The sequence below is a fragment of the Mirounga leonina genome, unplaced genomic scaffold (assembly GCF_011800145.1).
Source record: "Mirounga leonina isolate KUSES-001 unplaced genomic scaffold, KU_Mleo_1.0 Mir_178, whole genome shotgun sequence".
NCBI lineage: Eukaryota > Metazoa > Chordata > Mammalia > Carnivora > Phocidae > Mirounga > Mirounga leonina.
The window spans coordinates 9,592,205-9,612,367 of NW_023270464.1; the positions used below are offsets into that span (position 1 = coordinate 9,592,205).

General features: G+C 53.1%; 1 protein-coding gene across 6 annotated transcripts in view; it reads right to left on the bottom strand.

Annotated features, from left to right (window-relative positions):
• Window positions 1–20,163, bottom strand: part of LRRK1 (leucine rich repeat kinase 1) — a 121,706-nt gene that overhangs the window by 21,368 nt on the left and 80,175 nt on the right. For 5 of the 6 annotated variants that reach the window (XM_035024001.1, XM_035024003.1, XM_035024000.1 and 2 more), the window contains 12 exons: window positions 16,571–16,700; window positions 15,868–15,980; window positions 15,271–15,485; window positions 13,223–13,387; window positions 12,542–12,714; window positions 11,450–11,570; window positions 11,023–11,182; window positions 10,339–10,615; window positions 6,774–6,945; window positions 4,241–4,404; window positions 3,094–3,233; window positions 867–1,116 (listed from right to left, as the gene is read on the bottom strand). In XM_035024001.1, coding sequence (XP_034879892.1) covers window positions 867–1,116; window positions 3,094–3,233; window positions 4,241–4,404; window positions 6,774–6,945; window positions 10,339–10,615; window positions 11,023–11,182; window positions 11,450–11,570; window positions 12,542–12,714; window positions 13,223–13,387; window positions 15,271–15,485; window positions 15,868–15,980; window positions 16,571–16,700 — 2,080 coding nt within the window. The remainder of the gene's footprint in view (window positions 1–866; window positions 1,117–3,093; window positions 3,234–4,240; window positions 4,405–6,773; window positions 6,946–10,338; window positions 10,616–11,022; window positions 11,183–11,449; window positions 11,571–12,541; window positions 12,715–13,222; window positions 13,388–15,270; window positions 15,486–15,867; window positions 15,981–16,570; window positions 16,701–20,163) is intronic. The other variant, XM_035024004.1, reaches the window with a different exon arrangement.

Sequence of the window (20,163 nt, forward strand, 5' to 3'; positions counted from 1 at the left end):
AGATTTAGTCGGGGCATAAAACCCAACAAGGTTCAGCAAATAAATGAAAATCCTAACATTTGACGATGCCTCATTGGGCCCCCCTCTCCCAAAAATCTGATTCATGCATCTACACAACTCGGCACGTGGTCTCCGAGAAACGATAGCCCTCACGTTAGAGTTCTAGGAATAAAGGGAGCTCATTTTGCAGAAGAGCGGTGTTTAATTATCATTTTGACCAGCGAGGTAACTGGGGTGACTAGAAAGGGCTCTGGGGGGACACCATCCAATGTAGGAAGCAATTTCTTAATTTGATAGACCGACCCCAATCCTGCAATATCTCAGAGGACTCCACATGGATTCTTTGGGATGGGGGGCAATTTGGAAAAATGAGAATATAAATACTCTTACTACTGCCCCCCAAAAGTTTACTTTTCTTTAAAGAAGCCAGAGATAGCAATCCTTTGACTAAGACAACAACAGGACTTCATAACTCCAAAACAGTTGGTAACTGCCAATGTCAAATTATCTCCGGGGACACTGAGTCATAGCTTCTGGTTTCCATGACTATAGAACCGTCCATCTTTTCCCCAGCACTCGGATTTTGTGACCATTTCCTGTTGGGTGGGACCACAAAGCATTCTCTATTTCTCCAGCATTCTCTCCCCAGTCATTATCTGAGGTTAGAGGTTGACTCACTGCAAGAACAGATGTAGGGGATCCAAATGCCCACCCTGAGGGCAGCAGGTAGGAATCAGCATTTGCCAAGAGAGGAAAATGAGGCTGTAGGCCTGGGAGCGCCCCCTTCTCGAACACGAGGAGAATCCGCCTTCTCGTCCTTGAGCCGGCAGGAAAGCAGGAATCAGAGGAGGGGCACGGTGGCCTACCTGGCTGGGAAGTCGGTCATGAACAGCTCGGGAACCAGCTCCTGGAGAGGCACGGGGAGGTCAGGGTGTCTGGGGCAGAAAATGAAGTCCTGCTCAATGGCTGTGAGCACGCAGTCTTCCATGTCAAAGTACTGCACGTCCTCTGCTTTCTCATTCGGGTCCGTGTGCTGGGCCCAGGAGGTCTCACACACGGGGCAGGGAACATACTGCTCCATGAGCGGGGTCCCGTCGCTCTCTGTGGCCGTCAGGGCTAAATGGGGACAGAGCAGGAGATAGTTTACATGAAGGCGGCCGCAGGTGGGTCCCTGAGCAGCACCCAGGCGGGGTGGGCTTTTCATAGGAGGGGGTCTGGGTGCTCCTGCCTGGACCCTAGGGAGTGGCTGAACCATGACTGTATCCTTGGGTTCTTTTTTTGGAGAGCAAGATCCTGAAAGCCCAGCACCGGGAAAGGTCAGGGATGCACTGGACAGCCGGTGGGTGGTCTAGACCCTCGGCGGGCTGGCTGAGGAGGGGCTGAGAGGTTGGGGATCCCTCCTGCACAGCTGGGCCCCGGCAGGATGCTGCAGGCTGCGTCTGAGCTATGCCATGCTCCAGAAACTGAACCACAACCAATAAGGAGCTAAGCTTAAAATTAGAAACATAAGGCTTGCAATTACTATGATCCCTCCTAGAAGAGCAAGGCAGGGGGGAGAAATGAGTACAAATTATAAGATAGACAGAACCTAGTCATTTTACCTGTGTTCCCCGGGGCAAAAGCACACAGCTTTTCCACACACTCTGAAAGGAGGTGCAAAGAAGTAGCCTCCAAGGCGCCTCAGGGTGAGCTGATGGCCTGCCTTGTGCAGGGTAGGAGGGGTCTCCTGGAACCTTCTGGGCGCATCTGCTATCTGCAGGCCCGTGTGTCACACATCTTGCCAGTTGCCATCCTGAGCAGCCCTGTCTCAGGTGATGATCGAATGCCCCCCCCCCCCCCACCAAGCTGTCAAATCTCCCCAGCACCTGCTATGGGGCTCACTGGTTGGCGGGGCATCACAAAAGCCCAGGGAGGCTCATATGGGTCTAGAGGCTTCCTTGGATGACCAAACATACCCAAACTGCCACAAGTCACACACCAAACTGCCTTCTCTTGGGCCCCTTTCTTTCTTTCATTTTTAAAAAAAGATTTACTTATATATCTGAGAGAGAGAGAGAGAGAGAATCCCAAACAGACTTCCTGCTGAGCACGGAGCCTGACACACAGGGCTCTATCCCAGAACCCCGAGATCATGACCTAAGCAGAAACCAAGAGTAGGATGCTTAACTGACTGAGCCACCCAAGTGTCCCTGTTGGCCCCTTTCTAAGCGTTTTTCCTTATAGGTCAGCTTTCCCATCAGCCCTGGAAGGCCCCCAGGCCCCGGTGTCCAGACCATGCATCCGGAGCACGGCCTGCCATGCTCCTTAAGCATCTCCTCTGACGCTGTCCTGGGACACAGTGATGTGGCAGGAGAGACGCCAGCTCAGGGAGGTGAGGGCGCTGGCCAAGCAGGTCTTGGAGTCCAAACCCATTCTCTGCTCTCTCAGCCGCCAGCCTTCAGAGGCTGAGGGCTCATGGGGAAGAGGCTGCCTGGTCTGCCCCTCACAGCCTCCTCCCTGCAGAACACCCCACGGGTTTGTTCCCACTCTGGTAGCAAAACAGAGGGCCTCAAAAGCTTCACTCCAAAAAGTGTTTTTTTGGGCGGACTGTCAATGAAGAAGCTGATCAAAGGGCCATGTGGGTGGTTGGTCACCTCTGGGATTTGGGGGTGGGGGCAGGCAGGAAAGGAAAATGGGGGTCCTCGACAGGTGTGGCTCCCTTGCCTTCCCACCCCGCCCATGGAGTCCCCTCAGATTTCAGCACTGTCCTCACTGTGTAAATAAGACCCGTGAGAAGCTCACACTGAGGGTCTTCCTGGACCACGTGGGGCACCCAGGGCTTGTCTGTCTTCCCACACACTGTGGGCAGCCCCGAGGCTAAGGCCTGCACACATCCTGTGGGGTCTGGGCCCGTGTCTTCCCCGTAGCGCCCAAACCCAGGTCACAGCCGGATGCCCCCAGGGATCGGGATTCTGCCAAAGGGCCAGTAGGACCTCTCTGGTTTCTGTGCGCTGAATCCCAGTGAGACTTCTGCTCCCAAAATAATGAGCCCCGCCCTGATTCGTAAAGAAATGTTAACATGACCAAAGACTTGGTTCAAGAACGTTCTCTTACCGGGAAACCACTGATCAATCAGGGAGTTGACATGGTCTGTGATAAAAGCCATGGCAGAGAAGTCCCTCATTTCTGACTGGCAAATGATTTTTATTCCTCCACTTTTTTTCTTTTTCCAGTTCACATCTGAAGATTCCACACTGCAACGAAGAGCCCACTGTGATCCGGCCTTGGAGGGCCCCGGAATGATCTCCTTGCCTCCAGGCTGAGACCCAAGCCCCAGGGACCACCCCACCCCCACCCTTACCCCAGGACCCTGTGCCCAGGCAGGACAGTGAGGGGGACCCCTGTGTTTGTGTACTTGTGTGTGTGACCCTGCCTTGTCCTCCCACCACTTCCCAGCCCTGTGATGTGGACATCACGGGGACTTTGCAGTAAGGGATGCTCAGGCAGGGATCGACACCTAGGTGTGACCTCAGGGAAGGTTCTTGCCTTCTCTGAACTACAAGATTCTCGTTTGCCAGGTGGCAGCTGTGAGCTTTAAGTGGGTACATCTATATGAAAGTACCAGGCACCAAGAACCGCTCAAGTCAGGCCCTCAAAAGAAGATCCTTTCTCCTTCTCCTTCTCTTCTCATGGAGCTGAAGAATATTTTGAAAAATCCAATGTAAATACGAAATAATCTTTTGTGTTTATTAAAGCCGATTAGAAGTCACTTATTAAACCTCTTGAGCTGTCTTTCTCTTTCTCAAAAAAGGAAAGAAACCAGGAAAAGGGAGCTAAGTTATGGATCTTGTTATGTCACGTGGAGGATCCATGGTGTCACCTGGGCCATCGTCATTTAGGACACGGGACAGGGCCAGATGGCAGCAAGGCCCCTGTAGGTGTCACCTAAGTGACCACGGAGGTGCCAGAGGCTTTCACCCGGAGCTCAGTGGCCGCCCACTTCCCTCAAGTCCTGGGCTGTGGTCACCATACCCTCCCTCATCTCTCCTGTCCTGCCAGGGGAGAGGAGGAGCGGGGAGGAGATGAGGGAGCTCTGGACATTTGCAGGGGAGGGTCTCCTATTTCTAGCAGGCTGCCGTGATAAGCCACTCTTGGGAGAACTCTGGACCCCAAGTGGACGGTCTTCCGGAGGAGGCCGCCACGCGGGCTGTTCCCACGGCACCATGGTGACCCCGTCAGGTGCATTCCCGAGTATTCCTACCTGAGGTAGCCCCCATCAAAAGTGACCAGGAGCCCTTCCTGCCAGTAGATGGTCTGATTTCTTTTCACTCTGAATGTACTGCAGCGATTTCTCTGGCTTCCTGTAAAACTATAAATGGTGACTTTCCTGTGTCTGCTTTTAGTATTCTTCCTGTTTTCAAAAAGCTGAAAGACAGAGAAAAGACCCTGCTTAAGTATTCTCGCCTCCTCGCTGGCCCCGGGGCAGAGCTATGAAGAGGCTGGCCTGGCCCCGTCGTGATAAATGACCCCTGTCTTTCCCACCCCCTTCCCCCGCACCACGCATCCTGCTGCCAAATTAAACACTGCATCATCTGGAAGGGTCCCCACGACACCCTGGGAGCACATTTTTCCCAAAGGATTGATACTAGGCTCTTCTTTTTCAAACCTTTTCCCTCCCTGATTTGACAAGCAAAAATTCATGTTAGAAAATGTAGAAATTACGGAAAAATGTACAAAAAAACCCCGAAACAACTTAACACTAAGCAGAGAGACTTTGGTAACTTTTATTCCAGGATTTTTTTTTTTTTTCTGTCTATGTATACATTTGGAAAACAGCTGAAGCCATATTTTCTATTTCTAATTATCTAAATTTCTCATTTTGGATGCTTTTAAAAACTTCACTGTTCTTATGCCATTCAAAACTCATATAAAAGCCATTTTTCTAAAGCTCAGTATTTTGTGAAATACAGTGACTTCCCAATCAGATCATTCATTTCTTTGAATATTTAGGTTGTTCCAATCGTTCGCTCCCTCAAATGGGCCAATGAACCATGAAAAGTCACAAAGTGTTCTCTGATTTCGAATGATTTCCTTTGCTCACGTTTTTAGCAGTAGGAGTATTGCGTCAAAGGGTCCGAACTTTTTTAGGATCTGGATATGGACCGAGGAACCGCTTTTGAAACAGTTAGACCATATATGCACTGACCACAGTATGTGAACACGTGAAGCTCCTGGGGCCGGCAATGTGGCTTTAGTCTGCTGATTTGAGAGGTGCAAAGTGGGCAGCATCTCATCTGTTGCTTGAATTTGTATGCGTTTGATTACTCCTGAAACTGAACTCCCTCTCCTCATCTGAATTTCAATGGGACTTTCCCTCTCATTCGGAGGGAGGGATGCTGCCTGGAAGGGCGCCTGCCTCCACGCCCGCTGGGCCCCCCACCCCCCACACGGAGCCCACTTGGGAGCTCAGGCCTCACACGATGACAACCCTGTGTTCTGTGACCTCCCACTTAGAACTCGGCAGGAGGACAGTTCAGAGGGAGGGCAGAGTGACCGAATCAGAACTGTAGACCGGCCAGCTCCTGTACCCACTCTTCCCATCATCAGTGGGCCCCCCAAGCCTTGCAAACAAGTCCCCGCACCCCAGCATGGGCCACAGCAGTTAGATTTTCAGACTCTCATTTTTGTTTTGTTTTTTTTAAACATTTCAGTAAAATGGGAAGATCAAAGAATATCTTTATCTAGCCACGGGGTTGTTAATTCCATAAGGGCCTTTTCATTAGAATGTGGCAAAAATAAACCCATGCTGAATTTAACATCAATTATTCAACAGTCCAAGTTTACGCCAGGGGTGCTCATATTGTAGAGTGGGTCAGAATCCCCCGGAAGGTTTGTGAAAAACAGAGCGCGGGGCTCCATCCTGGAGTTTCTGACAATAGTGGGTGTGGGGTGGGCCCACGGATTTGCATTTCTAACAAGTTCCCAGGTAAGGCTGCTTCTGCTGGTCCAGGAATCCCACTTTGAGAAACACCACTCTAGCCAAATACTATTTTCATGTTACTGTTTTGCATGAAATTAACATTGACAGCCAGGACTCCTTTCAACCCCCCAGGTGAACCCACAGAAAGGAACTCCTGGGGTCAGGTCTTCATTGCTTCCAGACCAAGTTAAGGATCTACACCTGTGGTTCTCGAGCTTGACTGGACGGTGAAATCACCTGGCAAGCTCTAAAAACTCCCAACGCCTGGGTGCCGCCCCCAGAAATCCTAATTCAGGTAGCCTGGGCTCTGCCCATGTCTGTTAGAAGCTCCCCAGGGGAGTCTGGTGCACCGCCCGAGTGGCAAAACCACGGTTCTAAAGCCACGGTTCTCCATGTGTGGTCTCTAAACACGTGGCATCACCGGGGACAGTGGTTAGATACGAAAAATGCTGGGTCCCAGTCCAAACCCACTGCATCGGAACCTCTGAGGGGGCCCAGCCATTTCTGTTCTAACAAGCCTTCCAGGGGATTTTTGGTGTGGATTGCTTTACAACCACGGCTCCTAAAACGCGTATTCGGAACCAGCTAGGTGCTGGTCTGGTATTCACAGGATGGCGCAAAGGGGCCTGCCGGCCGACAGAAGAGAAGGCAGCTATGCTCATGCCGGCCTCCGGGGCCTAAGGCAGCAGCTTTGCTGCAGGAAAAGGGGTTTCGGTCAAGATCTTCCAGCAAAGGGCCTCTCCTCGTGAGGGCACGACTCCAGGTGCCCTGAGCGCGCACCGCCCCCCCACACCCAAGCAGAAACTGCAGCTACCTGCAGGTCCATCTCCGCCAGGCTGATCAGCATCCGTGCTATAAACCTTTGCCAGAAGCCGACAGGAACAAAACTCATCTTAAACACTCTCTGAATGGTGTTGGCCTTGGGGTGCCGCATTCCGTGAGTGTCCAGGCCGGGTTTGGATGGAAGGAGGTGTGGCAGAAGGTAGCTGGAACACAACAATGGGGACAGGTAAACAGTGCCGCCTGGCCTGGGCCCGCTGCCCCCGGTGCCTTCCCCCTCCTCCGCAGGGCCTTTGGAATTCTACTTTTATGTATTTATTTATTTCTTTAAAGATTTTATTTATTTGACAGAGTGAGAGAGCGGGATCACAAGTAGGCAGCGTGGCAGGCAGAGGGAGAAGGAGAAGCAGACTCCCTACTGAGCAGGGAGCCCGATGCCGGACTTGATCCCTGGACCCTGAGCTGAAGGCAGACATTTAACTGACCGAACCACCCAGGCGCCCCTGGAATTCTACTTTTAGAAAGACAGAGTAGTTTCTGGGTTTGAGAATAAATGCTCCAAGAGGAAACGAAGATGGGGACAGCAAAGATACCTCTCAAGGAAGGCCTCCAGGACAGCGACTAGAATATGCTAAAGGAAGACATGAAAACGTCTGTGGTCATAAACACATCAGACCTAGTAAATCTCGGTTCGCTCTCTGTGATCGGGGCTGTGACCGGGGAATCGCTTAAAAGTAACTGGATGGTGAAGGAAACGCAAATACAGCTGTGGGGTTCCGAACACCAGGAGTCATGTTTCTGGCCTTCGAAGCTATTTATTGTTCTTGGACGGTTGAGACAACCCCATCGCCTTAAAAGTCAGAATGAGGCTGTTTGTGCACGGAGGGATGTTTTATGAGGGCGCTCTTGCTCATCCTAAAAGTGCTGAGTCACCGAGTCAGCTGAGAGCAGCCGAAGCTGAGGAGGCCCCTCCAAGAGTGCGCCTGAAAATCAGCCTCTTCTGTGTGCATGGAGCTGCCGGGCAGGCACAGGGCAGCTCTCCGGTGGGCCCTTTTCTGAACAAAGGCCGTGCCTTCAGCTCCCCTGAGGCTTTTAAAATACATCAGTTTAGCTCCAATAAAATGTCATTAGAACGTTCTGGAAGAGACCCCTGAAAATACCGCAGAAGCGTCCATCCCGGCTCTGTGTCTTCAGCACACGGTGTAACCTTGTGCAGATCCTGCTTCCTGACATGGGAAGAGAAAGGACTCCCAAAGGGTTGGTGGACGGGAGGCTCCGAGGGGGCAGGCCAGTGAAGTTTTAGGTCCTTTTCAGCCACTTCAGATCTGGGGTAAGAGGAACTGCTCAATCACCCCAGCTAGAGGGTCCTCCTTCCACCCCAGGCCTTTACCCAGGGCTGATTTATTCCTTCATGTTCTGCAAAGTCCTTGTTGACTATGTGTTCCGTGTCCCTCCCCGATCTGGAGGCCCTCGTCAGTGCCTTGCAGTGATTTATTCGGCTTCTTCTGCCCACACCACACTCAGCTTGGAGCTTACACTGGCCAGGTCCTGCAGCTTCCCGCTCTCCTTGTAGGTGCTGAGTGAGGGGAGGGAGCGGGCTCTGCGCCCAGGTGCCCCAGCAGGCTGCTCGGTGCACACACAGCAGGTGCTCAATACTGCCAAGGGTAGAGCCCACTCCGAAGCCCCCCAGGGAAAGGAGGAGATTCAAACTGACTGGCAACAGAAGCTCTTCTCAAGACCACTGACACCTGCTAACCTGCTGGAAAGCAATCACTCGTGGCGAAAGGCTGAACCAGGGGGATGACCAGAGAGTCAGCAAGATGGGGATTAAAGAGGTGCATTCTTCCTGGGTCTGCTGAACAAAACCTGGGGTGGGGGGCACCTCGTCTATACCGGGGAGCTGGCTCATGCTACACCACCTTGACTGTCTCAGTGGGGTAGGAGTGCTCAGAGATGCTGAGCAGCTTTGTTAGCCAAATACAAGTTCATGTGCAAGGAGATGGAACTTGCCCAGGGCACAAAGGAACCATTATGCCCGTGCTGAAATGGAAAATGCCCCGACATTCGCGACATCGTATGGAACCAGATGTGAATGACTTTGAGTACTTAACACAAAGGAAGAGTAATAATAATAATGCTGATAACACCTGATATCTTTGGGGCTTTTTTTTTTTTTAAGATTTATTTCAGAGAGAGAGAACAAGTGTGCACGTGTGGGTGCACAAGCAGGGGGATGGGCAGAGGGAGAGGGAGAGAGAGAATCTCAAGCAGACCCTGTGCTGAGCGAGAAGCCCGAAGTGGGGCTTGATCTCAAGACCCTGACATCATGACCTGAGCTGCAATCAAGAGTCAGACGCTTAACCGACTGAGCCATCCAGGTGCCCCATCTTTGGAGCTTTTAAGTGCAAGAGACACTTTTCATACTTTACATGTATTATCTGATTTAATCCTCACAATAATTATAATACTAGTCAGTAACAGTATTGTTCCCATTGTACAGATGAGACAAGAAAGGCAGCTGGGATTCATACTCAGGCATTCTGGCTCTGTGGTCTCACCCGCTGTACTATAAGCCTCCCAGAAGACCCGGCCGTGACCTGGCTGATTTCATGGTTCAACTGGTCATACATGTGTGTATTATAACCGGCTTGTTTTTACTGAGTGCTGGTAACCCCTCATTCCTCTACCCTGTCAATAAAATAACTGGAAAATTGTCCCATTTTGGCAATGCGGTCAACTCAGAGGCTGCCTCACTTTCCATGGACCAAAGTCAAGGATACCCCTAGGTCATGGTATGAGGGATCATGCGGACTTTCAATCCCTCTTTGGGGTTTCTCCTTTTAGGACTCACTCATGGCTCCCAGGGGGCTGGAGTGACAAGAAGCCCTCTCCCATAATTACAAGATCTAGCAGAAATCTGGGTGGTGCCTCTGGCACAGTGGCCCAGGTCTGGATCCCAGTCTATGCACGTGGAGTCTCTGGGCTGGCCATACAGGGTCCGGGCCAGCTTCCCAGAAGTCTCCAGTGGGCATGTCCCAGAGCTCTAGGACTGGGGGCGGGTGGTGACACAGTCTATGGTAGGTGCGTGGAAAAGGTCTGCGGATTTGGGGTCCTGGCTACTGCCTCGTGGGCAACATCAGCATCAGACCCAGGAAGCGGCTGAAACTGGAATTAGGGCACAGAGGTCTTACATGCCCAGCTGCATCGGACCCACGTGCACCCCCTCCCCAACCCCTGCCCCCCCCCCCCCCGCCTCATTCTGAAGCCAGGCCGTGTAATTAGCATGTGCATCCTTGTCACTTACCCCATTTGCATTTACCAAATAACCAAGCCATCCACCCTCTAAAACATGAACCCCACCCCCCCAAGATATTTCTAATGCCCTTCTTGCATGTTTTCCTGCATTTTTTTTTCAGTGACTGCGTTTCTTTGAACCCCCCGAAAAGAGATACCCATGGCACAGGAAGGAGCCGCCAGCCCAGGCAGGCAGGCCATCCCCACGGCCCGGGCCTGGAGCTCTTGCAAGCCACCAGTGACCCTGGTCTCCCCTCCTTCCTCCTGCATGCAGCGTGAGCAGCCCAGCCCGGCCGTGGCCTCACCTGTCGTTGGCCACAGGCAGGGCGATCTCAAACTTGGCCAGGAACTGGAAATACTGCTCCTCCGTCTGCTGCGTGAAGCCCGTCCCCACCAGCAGCATCCTGAGGTCCTCTGCCCGGATCACCCCATTCTTGGCCACTGACCGCGAGCCCTTGATGTTGAAGATCCTCTGCAGACATTCGGACAACCAAATGGGGTCAAGGAAGTAGAGGTTCCTCAGGCCGTGGCTGGTGTCCGGGAAGTGCAGCAGGGTACCGGTTTCTATGAGGAAGCTGATGGCTGCCCAGGGAAGGGGAGGACGAAGCAGCATCAGACAAAGGGTGACAGGGACTCTGGGGTGACCTAGTCCCATGTTCTTCTTAGGAAGCAAGCAATGCTCCCAGCACCCAGGGCCCTTTTGACGGCTCTGCTGCCCAGTCCCGGGTTCCCTAGCAGCACCCTGTAACTCTTGCCAATGCGCTGACCTGACGGCCAGCCAGGGGGCTCCAGTCCGCCCATCTCCAGCATTCGTGGACCCCATCTCTGCAAATGTGCCTACTCATTGAATCTGTGACCCCCCCCCCCCACATCACAACCACCCAGAGTGCTCTGACGGTCATTTGCAGACAGGCGCAGAGCGGTGAGAAATGGGACTCACCCCCCCTTCCCGGGGGCCCTCGTCCCGCCCTCCCGGGCTGCCCACTCACCGGACTGCAGGTCCTCGTAGTCTTTGATGTCGTTGTTGGCCATCTGCTCCACCAGCTGCCCCAGCTGCCTGTCTGTCAGGTACTGCACGTCGTCGTTCAGGCTGCGGCGCTGCTGCTCGGTCAGCACGGCCTCCTGGAGGCTCAGGTAGCTCCTGGGGATCTGGGGGGACAGGTGGGCTGGCTGGGCCCCCACAGGTGGCGAGGCACGCCCCACCCACCCAGCCCTGCCTGCTGTCCCCCACTCCCCGGAGGCCTGAGTACGTGAGCGTCTCCTCTCACCCCCGCCCCATCCCCGGCCTCCCCCCGGCCCGGTCCCCAAACTGCTCACGTGGGGACCACTGAGCCTGAGCACACGGCATATGTGTTGGGACTCCTGGCGGAAAGAGAGCGGGCCCCCCTGGTTGCAGCCGGAGCCTGAGGTACGCACCAGCCTCCCCGCAAGTCTCTGACAGCCGATGGTGCTGCCCACGTCCTTCATGTTGCACGTGACGTGGAAAATCAGCTGCCGCAGCCCCTCCTGACCTTCCAGACTCTTACAGGAGAGCTCGCTGTGAGTGCAAAACAGAACGTGATCACTCATCACACCGCTTCTCTCTGACGAGCGCTGTAGCATCTCTGTGTCCCAGGTTTTGTCCCTAATGCTGGCAAGTTAAAAGAACCCGTGAAAGGTGAACGCAGAGACATGTATTAAGGTCTCACGTGGTGCAGAGCTCTGTGCGGGGAGCAATGCAGTATGTGTCCTGAGCGCGCCCATTTTACAGAGGAGGCATGTGAGGCCCGAAGGTGCAAGGTGACCCCCAAGGACACAAGCTGGAAAGGAGCAGACTCGGGTTGGACCCAGGTCTGGCCCAGAGCCAGTGCCCCTGTTGTTACAGGCCTCAGGGGTGTTCTCAAGGGCACATGAAGAATTCCTGAAATTCTGCATCAGGATCAGCCAGATCCTGCATTCTGAGGCAGGCAGAAGTGTCCCCAGGCTGATCCCTGCACCGAGGTCTGTGGCACTCCACCCAGAGGGGGGGAACCCAAGAGCCCCCAGCACAGTGTAGCAACCCATGCTTGATTCCTAAGAGAGAAGCCTTACTTAACTTGCTGAGCTCCTTCCATCATCTGTGAAGTGGGCACAACCCACGGGGCTGTCGTGAGTCCCAGGACAGGAGGTGAGAGAAGCAACAAGCCCAGGGCCCCGGTCCTGCTGCCACTGGCCCGGACCACTCAGACCCAGTGTGAGGACCAGGACCATGCCGGGGGTCTGTGATTGGTCGGAGATCAGCAAATGTGACAGGGAGTACACGAGTTTCCATCTCCTGGTCCCAAGGGGGCCGTGCATGCTCAGCACTGGCCACAGGGGAGGAGGGGACCCACACACCCGGAGAGGGTGTGTCCAGGCTCTGCCCTGCCAGTCCTCTGGCTCAGCAGCCCCCTGCAGGCAGACCCCAGCGTCCCCGGGCAGACGGACAAGCGAGGTAGCCGGAGCCTCAGCCCCAGCGGGGCACCAGGTACCAGAGAGCAGGACACTCACTGCAAGTGTTTGAAGCTGATGTCCGGGAAGCCGGTGGCCCGGGACCCAGAGGGCGAGCGGCAGAGTGCCAGCACGTAGGCGCGCAATGTTGCGATTCTCTCCACTCGGAATTTGGTTTCGATTAAGTCCAGGTGCGTTCCGACCACCAGCACCACCGAGTTTGGGGCCTTGGCCTGCCGGAGAGAGCCCCACAGCTGAGCATCGGCTCCCTTCACTCCAAGAAGGGACTGGGAAGCGGCTCCCAGGAAACCCCGAGGGCATGTTGTGCATAGAGGGGTTCCGGGAGGCACCCCAGAAGGGCTGGATTTCCCATCCCTTCAGCCAGTGCATCAGCTACCTGTGACCTGGCCTGCATCCAGCCTCTTATCATCTTTACTTGTGAGAGGGGAGCTCTGTCTTCCTCTTGGGCCCAAGAGTTGTGGGGGGAGGGGCTGGCTCTTAAATTTAAGGTACAAGGAAATTAGGAGAGCTCAGACAACCATCTGGCCGAGGAGGGTTTTAAGCGCTCCACGGTGACCTATGCTTCGGGGGTCCTCTGGACGCCCGCCAAGATGCCCAGTGTTCCTCCCTGACTGTTTCCCTTGTTTTTCCTCAGTAAAGGGGGATGCTTCAGAGAAGAGGCGCCCCCCATCCCCCGTGATGCTCTGAGGCCTGGGAGCTGCAGGGCTGGCGTCTCCTCACCTCGATGTTGAGCAGCCAGAACTGGAGGTTGGCCACAGCCTCCTCCCCCAGCGCCAGGTTCCAGACCACCACATACAGGGCCTTGTCTGTGAAGAAGCACTGGTTGACGGTGGCCATGCTCGCGGGGCCGCCGATGTCCCAGACGGTGAATTCCACAGACTCCACCTGCTTGAGCAACAGGGGCAACGACAGGAGGCATTTAGGGACCACGGTTGCAGCGGAAGAGCTTGGCCCGTCCTGCCGTTGGTCTCGGGAATCAAGGAACCCAAGAGAGGGAAAGGGGCCCAGCAGTGCGGAGGTGGGACTTCTGGAAGCTTCTATCTACTGCTCACAGAGCAGGGGGCCGGGCCCTGGACGGCGGGCTCCCGGGGGGCTGGGGTGTTTGCGTCCACCTGTGTCTGCAGAACATTGGGGACACGGCCCTGCCTCTGCTGCAGACGGTTAGACCTCCCGCTGGAGGGGGCCCCGGGGCTGACGCCAGAGCTCATGCCAAGGCTTAACCTCCATCCGTGGGAGGCCGCGGCCCAGGAGACGGGCCTCCGCACTTGTGTAGGCTGGAGGGCGGCGCCCACCAAGGATGATGGGAAGCCGCCCCGACGTGGGAATCAACACAAAAGATTAGCTGTTTGCGGGGAAAGGCTGTGTAAACGGTGGTTTCTCCATGGTCCTATGAGCTAAGAGTCTGGCCCGAGCAGCCAAGACTGCAGCTTTCTGCAGCAAAGGATTGTTTCTGAGATGTTGCACGTTGGCTGCCGAGATGAGGCGTGCTGACCTGCTTTTGCAAGGGAGTGAAAATGGACAGCCATTCTAAACTGGCTGAGGGCCCAGACACACGGGCAGGGATGGGGCTCCGCGTTCGAGAGATCAGGTGGTGGTTGTCCTTCGACAAAGGAGGGGAAATTAGAATGCTGGCCAAAAGGAAGTGGGGGCCAAAGGACAAGAAAGATGGAAACAGCAATTCACCCCTCAGAGCTCGGACCATCGTTTGCTAAAGACCAGCTGGAAGAAAGTGATACTGAGTAACTGCTTTAAAAAACAAAACAAAAAACCAGGAGAGAATCCAGAGATTCTGGGTGACTTTAGAGAGCTCCTGGACACGAGTTAGTGAGATTCACTCCTGGGGTGTTCTGGGGTGGTGGTGGTTCTGCCGGTATTAGGTATTTGACTGTCCTGGACTCATTCAGAACTCACTCTAAGGCGGGACTCTGCTCTGTACAGGACCAGTTTCCGAGTCTGTTAAAATATACAGCTTAAATGCCTCATGACCCAAACTGGAATGCCCAACTTGGAAAGTGATTTTTTGTAAAAGACTTTGCAAGGAAACCGGTCTCTAGTTGGCCCTGTGCTGGGGGCCGTAGGGGGACATCGTGCAGCCTCTTCCCTGAGCGTTCCTTCCCTGAGCTGGGAGAAACAGCTAAGGGCCTATCCCTCCAACTCTTCTGCAGGCCCTTTCCTCTGATTCCAGGGCAAGACAATGTTCATTTTCCTTCGTCTCATACTGAACAGAATACAAGATGATTAAGAGTTGCCAAAGGATTCGTTTTAAGTAGGGGCTCAAGAACTCGACTTTTCAGAACTTGGGGTGAAAGCAGGTGTCAGGGAGGCCAGCGCATTCATTCCAGGAGTGCTCTCTCAGCCTCCCCATCAGGGGCAGGTGCTGCTGTGTCTCACTGCCTAGAGTAGCAGTTTGCTCTCAGCTCTGGGGGGCAGCTACTCCGGACCATTTGAAATGCCATCCTTAGGGCCAGGAGTGGAAAGGCCTGGCCACTGCTGTCTTTAGAAGTTCATCAGAGAAATCTAATGGACAGCCAAGATTAAGAACCACTGGCCCGAAGCCTCAACTTAACTATAACAGAACAACCACTAGGTCATGTTAAGAAATTATTAAGAAATTATTCACTGCCCTTGGCAGGAGAGGCCCTTGTAAATATTCTGGGCCTCAGACAGCAGGCTGTGAAAATCCCAGGCTCTCTGGAGAGGAGAAAGAAGGGGCCCGGGGAAGCTCCCTCCCACCCCTGGGGGGACTCTGCACGCCGACCATCCTTGACCTTGGCTCTCGAGCCAGCTGGCCTCTGGAGCTCCCACTTGGTGGTCCTGATGGTGGCCTCGCTGTGCACCACCTGGGGGGCCCTCCCCGTCTGTAAGATCTCCAGGAGGGTGGACTTGCCCTGGCGCGGAGGACCCACGATGATCATCTTCATCAGCTTGCACTTCTCTGCTTTCCGCAGCTGAGCGCGCAGGTAAGACAACATTGCTTTGGGGCCTACGCAAAATCACAGAGCGGGGAAGGTAGATGCTGCTGACATGCGGGCGAGAACATGCTCACAGCTCTTGGGAAACAAAAATCCTGTCTTGAAGGAACACTTTCTGTGTGTTCTAATGGGGGGAAGTGGAGAAGGCGATTGGGTCGGATGGAGGGGGGGGATGTTGCGGTCATAAATACCCCAAAAGTGAAGTCCAAAAGTCAAGGGCCTAAAGACAATATCCTTCCTGCCCAGAGAATCATAGATAGTTTTATCGTATGGTTAATTGCAATACAGTGGTACCCAGCCACGGGAGCCCAAGCTGCTTCCAGCCCAGGTCCTTAATGACCGGACTTGAGTCCTCTTTCCCCAGGGGAGGGGGGAGTGCCTCAGAAGCCCTACCTTCTTTTTTGATCTCTGTGGGCACGTTGCTGATGTTCAGGTCTTCAATGTCCAACTGCCAGAGATTGCTCAGCTGCCCCAGCTCAGGAGGGAGCTCTCGGAGGCCAGGATTGCTGAGGGCACATGTACACCATGGGAGGACACCGTGGGAGGACACACGCACACACCCCCCCACACCCACACACGCAGCAACCTCGCAGCCTGGCAGCCTCTGGGTCCTGCACCCAACCCCAACATTTCGGGCTTTGCTTTTGAGCGTTCCATTTAGACAATAACTCCAGAGCCTTTCTCGCTAGAAAGCCAGCTCTGTCTTCTGCAGATCCCTGTGGCTTAGAACTAGATTTCCTTCCTCAACGTCCTCAGCTCTTCTATTTATTACGATGCCATAAAGATTATCAGTGTCTCTTCTCAAAAAGGCAACGCAATGGAATTATTTGATATTTTCATTGTTTCGCACGCTGCACCCCCTCCGCGGCGCCTGGTGGCAGGTTTTCAGTAAATGGAAGGATGACCGACTGAGCAGTTCTCACGGCCCCTGCCTTCCCCTCGCCCACCTCTTTGACTAAGCCCTGTTCTGCAAGTCCCCCTGCTGCCTCCCGGTACATAGATGGCTTCTTCCCCCAACCCCCTTCCCCAGCAGTGTCTGGGTCCTCAGATGGGTTACAGAGGACACTCTGCCTCCCTGCGCTGGCTGGGTACTCACTTTCCCAGGTAGAGCTCCGATAAACTCTTCAGGAGGCAAACCGAGGGAGGGACGGCATCCAGGTGATTGTCATTCAGACAAAGGACTTCCAAAGACTCACTTAGGAAGGCCGGAAATTCCAGCACCCCTGCTGCGAAGAAATGGCAAAGCAGACTGGATGTTTGCAGATGATTCTGGACCATCCCAGCATGCAGGTCAGCCGGGTGGACCTGCGGGCGCAACCTCCAGAGGGCATTTTGGCAAGTCGCCCCGAATAAGGTGCTCATCTTCCTGACCGAGGGATTCTAATTCTAGGGGATGGCCCTACAGACATCCGTGCACGTGTGTGGCAAGGATGTGAGGGCAGGACACTCCATGGCACACTGTTTGTAACAGCCAAAACAGAAGACAGCCTACCGGGAGGTGGCTGATGAGTAACGAGAGAATATACAATTATTGCAAAGCATGGGGCAGGTCTACATGTGCGGGTATGAAGTGATACTCAAGAGCTACTGGTGGGGGGCACCTGGGTGGCTCAGTTGGTTAAGCGACTGCCTTCAGCTCAGGTCATGATCCCAGAGTCCTGGGATCGAGTCCTGCATCGGGCTCCCTGCTCTGCGGGGAGACTGCTTCTCCCTCTCCCACTCCCCCTGCTTGTGTTCCCTCTCTTCCTGTGTCTCTCTTTGTCAAATAAATAAAATCTTAAAAAAAAAAAAAAAAAGAGCTATTGGTGAACTGAAAACGTGGGTGTGCGGGCATGTGAGCAAACACACACCCCGTGCATTTATGTGTGTATGTTTCACGTACATGCGCCGTAACGCACATAGATGCTCTGCGATGCTCTTTGTGTTTAGGCCACACATGCACACAGGTACATGGTGTTATAGACATGCACACACATCACACGTATGTGTGCATGTTACATGCTGTTCCAGGCATGTGAACACACAGGCGCCCAGGCACGGACATGTATGTTAGACACAAACATAATGATTACTACAGACGCATCAAATTCCACCGTCGTCTCTGGGGAAGGGAATTACTAGGAGGCTGGATATTCATTCCACACCATTTGCCACTGCTCAAAAATTCTGTTTACTGGGGACCTGCCTTCTTCAATTAAAAGAAAGCCAGTCTATTAACAAATAATACAATGGGCTCGGTTTTCAGGCTGCCTGAGATGCCACCCTCTGAAAGCCAGCCAACTCTCTGGTATTTAAGCGACTTAGTTAATGAGGCTAATTATGAGATTCCCATTAAGATCATGTTGTATGTGTTCCTTCCTCGGGCACCGGAGTGTGGGAGCTGAGAGCGACTGGGGTTGGGAGCTTGGACTCGCGCACTGATGGGGATCAGAGGCTTAGGTTTCAGCACAATCTTCGAAGTGCCTTATCCTCCCTGGTAAGGCAGGGAGTGGTGGGGGGGTGGGAGGGGGCAGGACTCCACGCCTGCAAGGGTCCCTTTCAGCTCCAGCTCCCAGAACTCAAGATAAAAGATGGCCCCAAAGCCCTCTCCTCTGGCCCTCTGCCAGCCCAGCGAGATAGAGAAGCCAGGATTCTCTTGTTGGGCTGAAGTGACTTTCCTGCCCTTGATCACAACTTTCTCCCTTTGCTCTGGCTCTTCTCCACACGTGTCGCCCGCGGTATCGATGGTAATGGGGTAACCTAGGATCAGAGAATGTTCTGGGAGAGACGATAACGGAATCCCGAAATCGGAGCCCGGAAAACCAGCCTAGCGGGTCCCCATGGGAAGAGGACTCAGGGCAGTACCTCCTTCAGTGTAATGAAGGTGCAATAGACTTTTAAAGACGGCTTTGAACGTGAGGAAAATGCTCAAAAGGACTTTTTTCCCCCCCCAGTGAAAAAGAATGATTCACTTTAGCCTGCCCCGGCACACACTGAAAGAACATGCACGGGAAGAAAGAAAGGCTCACTTTCTTCCCTGAGAACACATTCAGAACACCTGGCCTCTGTGCCTTCTGATTTTCAAGTCGTACCTCGGTGTTTATGAAGCCTAAGTAACGGGCGGACGGAATAAGGAACTACCACGGGGAACAGAAGCAGCACCTGTCACAGAGCTCCTGGCCCCGTGCAGAAGCGGGTCTGGGAGAGCACAGCGCCAGGTATTTATGAACTGTAATTATGCCTAGAGTTATTTATGACTCTGCTGGTCTGAGTTTTACCGTAAAAACGGCTGTCCAAATTATTTTTGGACGAGGCCGCCGCACAAATAGGACTACTTGAATGTACATAAATCTCCTTGGAATTTTACTATCCATCTGCAAACAAGTTAGCTTTTATAGATAATTCCTTACTGGAGGATCAACAGCCCCCAGAGAATAACCTCCCCTCCCCCGCCCCCCCCCCCGGAAGAATTTTCAACCGGGTCTCCTTCTTTTCATCCAGGGGTGGGCCTCAACATTCGGGACGAAATTAGCAAACTCAAGAGGCCTTTGTCATGTGCCAAAGCCACCGTCCACCTCTGCCAGGGAAACTTCCAAGGGGTGTGGCCTCCTCACCTCGCTCTCCAGCCGGGCTCCTGCGGGCCACCAGCAAAACCGTTTTCCAGAACATTAGTACACGCTCCTGTTGTGTTTTTCGTGGCATGCCTTTGGCCTTGTACTCTGATGGCTCCACAGGGAGTGTCTGGTCCCACTGAGTGTTGGGCCCTACCTCCTCATGCCCTTCTGCATTTCTAAACTGGAGACACATTTCTAATCCACTCAAATGGACGAGGCTCAACCCACAGCAATAGAAGCCTGACCGAGGTCTATCCCAGCTACACTTTTCAAGGGTATTATACCGTTTTGGCATCAATGAGAAGAAAGTGTTTGTCCTTCCTTCCAAGTGAAATCCCCATGTCTGGACTCAATTTCCAAAGTCCTAAAGGCCCCGCATTTCAAAAAGGATGAGTTATGAAATTCCTCATTGTGCAGCCCCATTAGTGTGGTTCGGGGCCTTCTCATTTGTTTCTGGGCCATTTGGACTTCCTTTTCTGCAAACTGTTTATATCCTTTGCCCTCCCCTATTTTTTTTTCCAACTGAGTTATCCTTTTCAAAAAATTAATTTGTAGGGCGCCTGGGTGGCTCAGTTGGTTAAGCGACTGCCTTCGGCTCAGGTCATGATCCTGGAGTCCCTGGATCGAGTCCCGCATCGGGCTCCCTGCTCGGCGGGGAGTCTGCTTCTCCCTCTGACCCTCCCCCCTCTCATGTGCTCTCTGTCTCTCTCATTCTCTCTGTCTCAAATAAATAAATAAAATCTTTAAAAAAAAATTAATTTGTAAGCAGCCTTTGTATATTAGGGAGTTAAGCCAATTTATGTCGCAATGATTTGCGTTGAAAATATTTCTTCTCAGTCTGTTTGCATTATGACTTGGTTTATGATGCTTTTTACTGAACAAAGCTTTTCAATTTTTACAAAGCCCAAGGTTTTGGTCTTTTTCTAGTGACTTCTGGATTTCCCACCTAGTTTTTAAAGGACTTCTCCATCCACAAATTTTACCTATATTCTCTTAAATGTTTATAGTTTTCTTTTTCTTTAATGTTTAAAAATCTGAAATCCACATGGAAATTTTTGTAGTAGATGTAAGGTAGGGAATCCAGTGTTGTGATTTT